This window comes from Solenopsis invicta, chromosome 14 (assembly GCF_016802725.1).
Source record: "Solenopsis invicta isolate M01_SB chromosome 14, UNIL_Sinv_3.0, whole genome shotgun sequence".
NCBI lineage: Eukaryota > Metazoa > Arthropoda > Insecta > Hymenoptera > Formicidae > Solenopsis > Solenopsis invicta.
Window position 1 is genome coordinate 6,482,418 of NC_052677.1, and position 11,267 is coordinate 6,493,684.

An 11,267-nucleotide genomic window follows, 5' to 3' on the forward strand; every position below is an offset into this window, starting at 1 on the left:
CAGACAGCACGTAACACTTATAGATATTCATAATTATTCAATACCTACAATGTTTACAATTTGATACACAAACCGCAACAAAACAAGGAACTGCACAAAAGAAGAAACATTCACGGGAGGCCTATATCTAACAGTGAATGCGAAATGATTGATCATGATAATGATTCATAATTATTTATCAATATCTTATTATCAATATTTTCTTTATATTATATAGATATTTTGTACATATTTTGTACATACAATATACATAAAGGAAAAAATTTATAAAAAATCTTTATTCAACACAAAAATATTTATAAAATATTCTATAACCATTTATTTTTCATTTACCACAAATATTGTATTATTGTAGCCTAAGCTAACACAAGTGCATAGCGACAAAAAGCGATTTCGTTGCTATGCATATTAATTTTAAGCAAATACTCGCGCTTCGGAATCGACCGAAAGTGAAAGCAACGGAAAGCGCGGATTGTCTCTCTTTCGAAACTTTCTTTCGAAAGACTCGCAGAAAATGCGGATAATCTTTCGAAGGAAGCTGAACCGCCGCCGATTTGGATTGCAGCCGAGCTGCAATTCAGCATCAGCAATATTGGAAGATAAAAAGGCCTCCGAATCTGGAAACGGCGGAGATACGGCGGGAATCTGGATACGGCGGATAACTTAAACAAGCCGTCTGAGCAGCATCAAGGCCGTGCGTAACATATACGTCGAGCCGCGACGCAATATCATAGAAGATAACGCGCAACGCAGTCCAATATAGCGGGGCACTTAATAATAAGTACTATATGTACACTGGAGTATTAAGAATAAACCAGTTTTATATATTGCGATGAAAAAGTGTGTCTTCATTGGCAACCCGTCTGAACTGCTGTCCCATGAGTTCCAACTCTCTGAGCAAGAGCGAATCCCGAACATAAATATATATATATATATATTTAGTGCTGTGCTCGCTGCATGTGGGCACAACAGTATTAAATATTTAGTTTATATTATATTCAAATATATGTTGAATAAAAATTTTTTTACTGTATAATAAAAATCTTTATTCAACAAATATTTTACTATATATATATATGTATATGTATATATATATATGTAATGTATAGTAAAATGTTTACGGCAAAAGTAAAGAATTTTTGCAACAATATTTTATAAATATTTTTATAAATGTTTATTTTTTATTTACAAATATTGTACATTTTATTTATAAAAATTTACTTTATATTTTAATACTATGTGTTAAATAATAACGACACTTATTAAGCAAATTAAGACTCGAAACTCAAATAACATGCATGTCTAAAAGATCCGTCATAAAGATAATGTCTTGTTGACGTCTTTAATACATCCCTAGTAAACGGAAATGCATTAAAATAAATTGATAGTTTTAATTTATTTGAATTCATTAATGCGTATTTTAAATTTTTCTAAAAGTGGATTGAAATGGATTAAACTTCGTGAAAATAAATACATTTCTATTTGATTATTTCTCACACGAATAGCACTGTCAATGCTTCTAAAGGTATTAACATAGATATAAATATTTTCAAAAACTGATACACATATTTATATAAAAATTTTTCTACGATTTAGTTGACTCTTTTGGATTGAAACAATACATTTCCTATTCACAATTTTGTATTGAGTAGCTTTCACGTTTCCTCTTTAAATAAAAATTTTCTTGGATTCAGATGGATTAATCATTTTGAATTCGGATGAATTCATGTTCTCATTATATTATTTTTGGATTAAAATAAATTGAAATGAGCTATTCATCATGTTGAATTTGGATGATATTTATATTCATATTATATTATTTTTAGATTCAAACGGGTACGAAAAATGTAGAGTGCGAATTCGAAAATGTTGAAAGAAATTTATTCCTATAATATCCATTTTAATGTATGTACATGAATTAGTGTTAGGATCAGTATTAGTATTAGTATTGATTAAATTTAATGATCAAATAAAAATATTTAACAAATTTTTGTATATTTTCAGTTTTATTCCCCCATTTCTAATACCACAAATATAAATAATGTATAAATTTATTAAAGAAAGTAAAAATATTTTTAAAAATCTTCATTATGATGGTTAATAATATAGTATTGGAAGTTTGATGAAAAATCTAATTTTTTTTAATTTTTAACGGGTTTTTCAGGTTTTTTTAACTTTCAAGAAAGTTCATTGGCTTTTTAAAGAAAATAATAACATATATTTAACTAAAGTTAAATAAAGTTATATATATATATATATGCTAGGCGGCACAAAAGCTGAAAGATGTTGTAAAGACGCCTAAAAAACGTCAAAGAATTCATCTTTATGAATTTTGAACTGTTGTGTTATCAGAGATACTAAGCAATAACATTATCTTCAAAGAGTTACAATAAAAACATTATGGATAAATATATATAAAATACATTAAAAAACAAAAAATAAATATACGTTATTAAAATACCGCATAAAAGGCGACTTTAAGAGAAGACTTTAATTAATGAAAGACTTTAATAATTAAAAAATTTTATAGCGACCAAAGATTTATTGCAGTCCCTCACAGGAAGCGTGACTTGTTAACTTTAAATCACGGTTTTTTTCTTGTTGGCAATAAATATGACTATGAAATAAGATAGATGTATTGATGCACCATGACCTTTACCAAATCCCTGGTGTCATTTAATTTTTTAATACTAACTCACTACATCTTATTTTCGTAACTACATTCCGTAACGCTATATTCCGGTCCGTGTAGACTGGAAATAAAAGGAAGAATAAAAATAACAAAGGTTAGATTACATAACTTTTCGGGATCAAGATATTAATACAATGGACATTAAAAATTAGATAGCATACCATTTACATATCACAAACAGCAATTGTTCGCAAATATAAACAATTTTTCAGAAAAAAACCAAAATTTTTCATTTATTGCTTATATCGTATTGATATTGATTTGGGTATTAATACGATTAGTCTCACTTAAAAAAAAAAAATTAAATTTTTTACTTTTTATATGATTATTTAAACCTTCGATAAATAATTTTAGTTAAATTATAGACATAGAATATGAAGGAAAATATAGAAGTAGCATATTGACTCCTAAATATCTCATTTTACTTATATTTATTACTTATAAGCATTTTGTTAATTATTTTATCGAAAATTCCTAAAAAAAATTTACCAATTTTTTTTTAATACATAATAATTTTGTTAGAAAAAGTATAACAGTAAAAATTAACTTTTGTGATTTTATGACGATGAATATGATGAACGAGCTGCGATAGATTAATCTTTTAAACAATGAATACCCTCGTTATTTGTAAATGCTGAATATTGTGAAGAAGATACTGTTAAAAACTCAATACAATGTATAATGTATTTGATGACACATTAATTTAACACAATACACCGCGAACGCCGCGCTGCCGTGCCGTTCGCTACTTGATTACGTTTTGAACGTTTTCGTATACGAGTATACTGACCTACGCCAAATCTTGACCTATGTATAATAAGTTTAGCTATGCTATTTATAACACAATTCATCATCGGCGTTGAATGAACGGTTAATATGCGGTCGAGCAGCAGCCAAACACTAAATGCCTTTTCGAGAGCCCTCGTGTAAATATAACATGTAAAACAGATTCATTCTTGAAGAAATTAGATAATTAGGTGAGATAATAAAATTGTTATATAATTTAATCTATTACTAATCAATATTTTTAATATCTCTTTGCAGTATTTTAGAGCAATTAATTAGTAAAAAATTTTAATGTACTTGTTTTTTTGTTTACGATACCGTATATCTTTTTTCCGGAGTGAGGATGCTAGCGTAATGTCGTATTAAATCAGCATTCCCACTTTTGATTTTAATTTCCAGCGAATAGGTAAGAGCAATAAATTTGAAACTAGGGCAATAAATTAGCAATAAATGAGTAATTAATTAATGATTGTGCCATATTCCTAATTTTCTTTTAATAATAGGGGTACTAGCTTTACAGAGGTAAAAACTTGGCGTGCCCGGGTTGCATTACAAGTAAAACGCATCAGTCGACACGCATTGTAGGCGACACACGCGAGCATATCGAGTTTTTGCTTCACTATGATCTCGTTGACTTCTTTATTTACTTCTAACCCGTTTTATGCAATTTACATTTTGAATGGATAATGAGTAGTTTAAACTTTTTGTGTTAATACGGATACATTTAACTTTTGTTACATGTACTTTAGATGCGTTTAACTTTATGTAAGTAGTTGTTAATGCATTAAATATTTCAACCCACATAGGCTCCGTCGTGTTTCGGTCAATGTGTCGGTACAGGTTCCAGAATAAAGTTTCTGAAAGAGAAGACGAAGATATCAGGGAGATTAAATGAATGGGGTCTTTTTATGTGAGCCACACCTGGGAAATCTGAAGGGATAAGACCTTCAACAGTCCTTAATTATAATTATTAGGCGGAAAGATGGCCAAAGAGTCGTCGTACACACTACACGCTGCGGTATCTGGAGCAGTCGTCCACCAGCGAGCTATTTTGACAATGTCGAGGAAGTCGCTCGGTCTTGGAGCACGCGTCTTGGCCCCAAAAAATAAGAAAGTAGAAAAATTGATAGTCGAGCAAATACCTCCAGATTTAGAGCGTGCTACCGGCAAGCATGTTGATCTTGGAAGACAGCGGAGAAAACGCCTTACTAATTAACGCATAGTTCCGAAGGATTGGGCAACCAATGTAAGCTGCTGTAGTCTCATACAAGAAGCGAGAAGGGAATGAAGGAAGCATGGGCATCCGGCTGGGTTAATTAATTTAGACAATTTTAATTTGAACTTGCGTTCATTATAAGGATTTAAGATATGTAGAATATGTTACGTAGCCCACCCGTAGCGCGATCTAAATATGTTAGCTTGACCGGTAATAGTCGCCTTTTCAGCATGCATACCGGCCAACAAGTCCCCATCTGAATCTGAGAGCTCCGATTTCGCTCCTTATATAATTCTCGATTATCGATGAGGAGCACCGACAGATGAATTTCCTCAATTCGCGGAAAATTCAGCGCAATAAGTTTTTGCCGCTCCTGGGCTTTTGAATTCCGCACTGCGCCGCACCTCGCGCTCGCTGGTGATCACGGGCGACGTGACTCGCGGGATAACGCGCGTGAGGCGCGATGCAAATTCTAGTTCAATGTTTAATGTATTTGATATTAATGATTTTAGTTTAGAGGATTTATCTCAGTTTTTAGGGGTGTGTGGCGCATGAGCAACATGTAATGGTACATGTAATCATCATGCGATCCATGTAAATTATTAGCTTTTATTAATCAGAAAGAGAGAAAAGTATTATATAGACAATCAATTAAATTTGAATCGGCGGTTTACAATGATAATTTTCAATACCACGGCCGTTCGATCTTTTATTTCAATATAATTTTAATTTAAAGAAAATTTAAAGAAAATTATCTAATTAATTACGTCATTAGTTGTTCGTTACTTATATATGCTCCTTAAAACATTAATATTACTATTCCGGTTCATGACTGTGTTTCAAGTCTGACGAATATGCGGCATGCAGTTTGAATTGAAAATTGTAAAAATTAAAAATTATTATTTGACACCAAGAACCGCTGTGACTGACATAGGCCTTCTATTTTTGCAAAATAATCTTTAATTCGGCGAAAAAAAGTTTGAAAAATATTTAAAAACTTTGAGTGGTAACTTGTAGATTACTAGAACTTGTAGATTAAAAAATGCCTTTTAAAAGTAAAAAAAATATTTTTTCTGAAAATAAAAAGTTGTTTTGTTTTTTATCGGATGTATTATCTTTATTCAAGTTTACGATCTTTCAAAAGTAATAAATTGTTTTTTAAAAAAATTCATTATAATTGCTAAGAGATCCCCCTAAAAAAAAAGGCATCAAAAATCCCTCTTCAATAACTAATTAACTGATTTCCAAACCAAATATTCATTATAAGAACCAAAATTTCATGGTATAATACCGGACTTTGTCAGACTTCAAGGAATTCAGTGCATGGACTTTAAGGAATTCAACAAACTTCTACCGGGTAGAAGAATTTCGTATACCGAAATTCAAAAGTGATTACTCTTGAATTTCGGTATACTTTCGGTTTGACTTTAATATTTTATAACTCGAAAATTATCGCAAAATGATATAAGACTTTTTGGTTTATCTCGATCCCTTCTACCTCATGGTTCATGGACAAGCTTCATACAATGTTCTGGGACACTCTGTATGTTGAATATAATTACATTTAAAAAAATTACATTTTATATTATAAAAGACTCGGTTTTATTAAGCAAACCTTTCCTGTTGTTTATATTAATACTCGTTATATCTCCATCGATCTGAAATTGTAATGAAATGTTTATATGTAATTGTAATACAGGGCAAAAAAAAAGTATGGAAATCTTGAAAAATCTCGAAAATATAAGTTTTACAATAAAATGGTCTATTTACTGATAATACCAATTTGACTTTGGGGAACGTCGCCAAGATCAAGTCAAGATTAAATGGATTCTTTTTCTTAACAGAACGCCTTACTTAAAATTCCAGAATCTAATAGCTGATGTCAAGAGTATTTCAAAACACTACATAAAGTTGATTTGCCTCCAATACTTCCCGAATTACGAGACTCGAATATTAATACCGCCGACGGCGGTTCGATTTCATTTGATTCTACTATATGCCCTTAAGATCTTGATGATTTGCGTCAATAAATAACAGATGAAATTAAAGCAATACTTAATGAAATTTATAAGAATGTAGTCTTAAATTTCTTCAGCGTCGGCGGTATTAACTTTCAAGCCTCATAATTCGGAAAGTAAGAAAAATAAAGCCCTGTTACAGTGTTTTGAAATCTTTACATCAGCTATTAGATTCTGGAATAAAAAATGAGGTATTCCATTTAAAAAAATTCATTTCATTTTGACCTGATCTTGGTGATATTCCCCAAATTGGTATATATACATTTCTTTCAACATGGTAAGTGTTCAACATGGGACTTTGCAAAAAACCGAAAATAAATAAGACGTAAATTAACGACGATGTTATATTTATGTGAAATTATTCATGCTATATTAAATTAACCATTTGTTTGCTTGTTTATTTGGTCTTTGTTACAAATTCTTAATAAAGATTAATCTTTGATGATATCGAATAATAATATAATACATTTTGCAAAGATTAAATAAATTTCGTTTCACAATAACGCCTCTGCTGCCTTCGACGACTGCTCCTTTCCCTTATTCGGACAGTCGGATTGAAAATGCCCCTTCGTCTTGCATGAAAAGTATGTCACCTCCTTTGACCGACATTCCTTAACCGGCATTCCTTAACCCTTCCTTCTACAACCCTTGCACTTCTCTTTCGTCCTCTCCACCGCTTTCTTTCCACTTCTCTGCTCGAGGCTGCGGATATTACATACTTTTGAACATTGGAATATTTTCCCAACGGTGGTATACTTAACTCCTTATACGCATTAAATCTATTGTTAAATTTATATAACAATAAATGTGAAAAATACTATCCTATATCTGATTGTAGTACTAAATTTTGTATTCATGTTTTCCATACTATTGTGCGACATAAGTACTTTAAACTTTCGAATAATGCAACGAAACCGAGTATTTTTGCGCATTGAAGCACCAAGTACAATCTGCAACACACAAATACGATCGATTAATTTCTTGTACAGCGTATGTCCTTCGTGAAAATTTTTCTCAAAACTTTTTTACAAATTAGAACACTTTCCAGAAATACTGAAAAAATATACACAGTTTCTCAAAATTGTTCATATATGTCAATTGCGAAATATTCGAAGCTCTGTATAAGAAATTTGAGAAATTTTAAAATTATAGAAATTCTGAAACACACATAAAAGGTTTCAAAAATTATATGAAAAGTGCTGAGAAAAATTATAACCCTCGTGAAAATTTTCTTATTTTACAAAATTAGAATACTTACTTTTTTAATCGACTTCGAGCATAAGGTAAAGTGTCCAGATTTTCTTTCAAGATATATTTACGGATTCCTAATATGTACCGTTGTAAGTACATGTCCCAATCCATATTTTGAATATTCACTTCAAAGTTTCTACAGCTTTCGTGTGTGCTTGCAAATTCCATCAAAGCAATCATATTATCTACACGCCATATCCACTCATGAGTGGAAAAAAATTCTCCTGTTTGGGCGGAGAGGTCAATCCGCTTGGTTAACTTCAGCATTCTAGAAAGAAATGGTTTATTTATTATTACAAATAAAATTTGTTCATGATTCATTCAAGGAAATACTTACATGGATTTGTGGCTTCGGGCTCTTGATATCAAATCTAGGATGAAGGCAGGCAGAAAATGTAATGTTGCCCTAACAATGGCGTGAATAAATTTGTTTGTTCTGAATGTGAAACCTGGATACCACATCACGTGTTTTGATGGAAATTCTGTAGAGTATTTTTTTATAAGGTATCCAAATTCATTCCATCTAGTAAGAAATATATATACATTTACATAATGTTTGTTATTATCTATGTTAAATTGTCTAGCTGAAGAAATAATATATATTCCCTTTGTCCAGACTATAGGAATATATTAGAATATATATGTATATTATTTAAATATCTTAATCTTAGTTAAAAGAAGTGTAACTTTTCTCAAATTACTTAAGTTAATATAAACAACAAACGGGTAAATTGTAAAGTATTTCCTTTAGTTTCCATCTTCAAGTTACTACTTATTCTAATATAAAAAAATTTTTTGGAATAATAAAAAGTAAAACTAAGTGGTGAAATTTAGAATTAAATCATTTTTATCTCAGCTAAGGTTTATAAATAATTTATTTATAAATCTTATCTAAATCTTATCTAGACTTTTACCTCGATAATTTTAAGTTATCTAAACGCAACGCTGGTCATATGTTCTAGTGAAAAAGATACTCATAATATTTTTAAGTATGTTTCGTATTTTATAAAAATTTTATAAAAATTTCTGAAAAAAATGTCTTATAGTTTTTTTTTCTTCTCTACATGCTTTTCATGTTATATATAGAATATGCATTTATTTATTTAATTGATTTATATTATGTTCAGGTACTGCATACTCACGTAATAGGATGCAATGTGCTGCTGGTACAATTGTAAACCTTGATCCTTTTGGTACGTTGCACAAAATTAGACCAAGATGCGCAGATCATCGTATTAACGACGAAATCAACCGGTACGACGTCTATTTTTAATTTTGCGTTGCACACGATACTTCTAACAGTACCTTGAGCAATCGCCGTCATTATACCTGTCAAACAGATATATGGTAAGATATATGGTACATGTATGTATGCTAACATTAATGTAAAATAAAAGTAGTTAAAATGAAAGTATTTTAATTTGTGACCCAAGCAGCAAATTTTTAAAAATATTTTTTGAAAAACATTTTTAATAATATTAAAAGTAATGGATTAAACTCCTCTTTTTAATTAAGAAAATAGTTTACTTTAATATTTGAAAACAGTTAAACAATGTAGGTTTTTAACAATAAATGTTTTCTAATATTGGTAAGAAAATATTAAACTTTACTGAGTATTACATTTTAAATACACATAAGAACACTGTAATCGAAATACTGTTAATAACAATTTCGCATCGGTTATTTGGCCGAGCTTTTTTCTGCTTTCGATTTTTTTCTTAATTTACAAAAATAATTGATAAAAACCAAATGGAGTTTATTCGGTCTGTAGAAGATCATTGTTATGAATCATATGATTCGAAAGAGTGAGATCGAGTAATAATGTAATTACGTAATAATGAAGAACGTTTGTTTCATTTTTAAAAGATATTTATAGTTAAACATATGTGCGTATATGTGCGTAATACATGTTCGTGCAGTTAAATATAAGTAAATCTTAAAAATAAAATTTTGTAGGCACATGTTGATATTAGAACATATCAAGAGTTTGTATTATAAGATGTAAGAATATTTAGCGCGTACGCCAAGCGATGGCGTGACAAACGTGATTTTTGTAGTAAACCGAACGATCGCGATCGATGCAATGATGACAGACTCGTACTCGTAAATACATTGCTGGGCGCAACTTGTGGTCCATATATTTAATATTATATTGGAGGCATAGTATAATAGAAATTTCTATTTACATATTATACTATTTTAAGCTCTAAATTAGTGTCTTATATAGCACATAATATAAATAGGTAAAAAATCTAAATTTAAAGAACTACATTAATAGCAGTTAAAAATATTAATTAAAAATATTAATAATAAATATTTATTCCTTGTCAATATGCTGTTTGGCAAACTGATCTAACATTTTTGAAAAAATTAAAATATCATTGAGAGTACATTTAGCGACGCTGCACGAGTAATATTAAGTGGATTGTCGAAACCCCCGCTGCGAAAAGTCGGAAGATCCCAGGTTCGACAGACGCATAAAATTAATAAAGTTTATTATTTATACTTATTATAACTATATTTTTTAATCGATAAAGTTCTTTATATATAAATTCTTTTATATTTCCCATTTCCTTCTTGTGACGGGACCTCTGATACCTATTGGATTGTAAAGCTACGTACGCTACTACTAGGTAAAGCACATATGTCTTACTGCGCATGCGTCAGAAATCCCTCAATCTGAGAACACTGGCAGTGTTCTTAGATTGAGGGTTTTCTGACGCATGCGCAGTAGGTCATGTGCTTTACCTAGTAGTAGCGTATGTAGCTTTACAATCTAATAAGTATCGGAGGTCCCGTCACAAGAAGAAAATGGGAAATATAAAAAAATTTATATATAAAGAACTTTATCGATTAAAAAATATAGTTATAATAAGTATAAATAATAAACTTTATTAATTTTCTACGTCTGTCGAATCTGGGATCTCCCGACTTTTCGGAGCGGGGGTTTCGACAATCCACTTAATATTTCTCATGCAGCTAAATGTACTCTCAATGTTATTTTAATTTTTTCAAAAATGTTAAATCAGTTTGCCAAACAGCATATTGACAAGGAATAAATATTTATTATTAATATTTTTAATTATTTTTTTAATGAACTGTTATTAATGTAGTTCTTTAAATTTAGATTTTTTACCTATTTATTATTATGCAATATAAGACACTAATTTAAGGCTTATAATAATATAATGTGAATAAAAAATTTTATTATAATATGCCTACAATATAATATTAAATATATAGGCCCCAAGTTGCGCCCTGCAATGTATTTATGAGTACCGGTCTGTCATCATTGCATATGTGT

At 30.1% G+C, this 11,267-nt stretch overlaps 1 protein-coding gene across 1 annotated transcript; it reads right to left on the reverse strand.

Annotated features, from left to right (window-relative positions):
• Positions 1 to 7,084: 7,084 nt before the first annotated feature.
• On the reverse strand, positions 7,085 to 9,321 carry LOC113005560 (putative fatty acyl-CoA reductase CG5065). The gene is made up of 4 exons (XM_039457108.1): positions 9,106 to 9,321; positions 8,301 to 8,486; positions 7,971 to 8,231; positions 7,085 to 7,662 (listed from the first exon to the last, which is right to left on the reverse strand). Exons 1-4 carry the CDS (start codon positions 9,285 to 9,287, stop codon positions 7,566 to 7,568), a joined length of 726 nt encoding a protein of 241 aa, XP_039313042.1. The 5' UTR covers positions 9,288 to 9,321; the 3' UTR covers positions 7,085 to 7,565.
• Between the last annotated feature and the right edge of the window lie 1,946 nt (positions 9,322 to 11,267).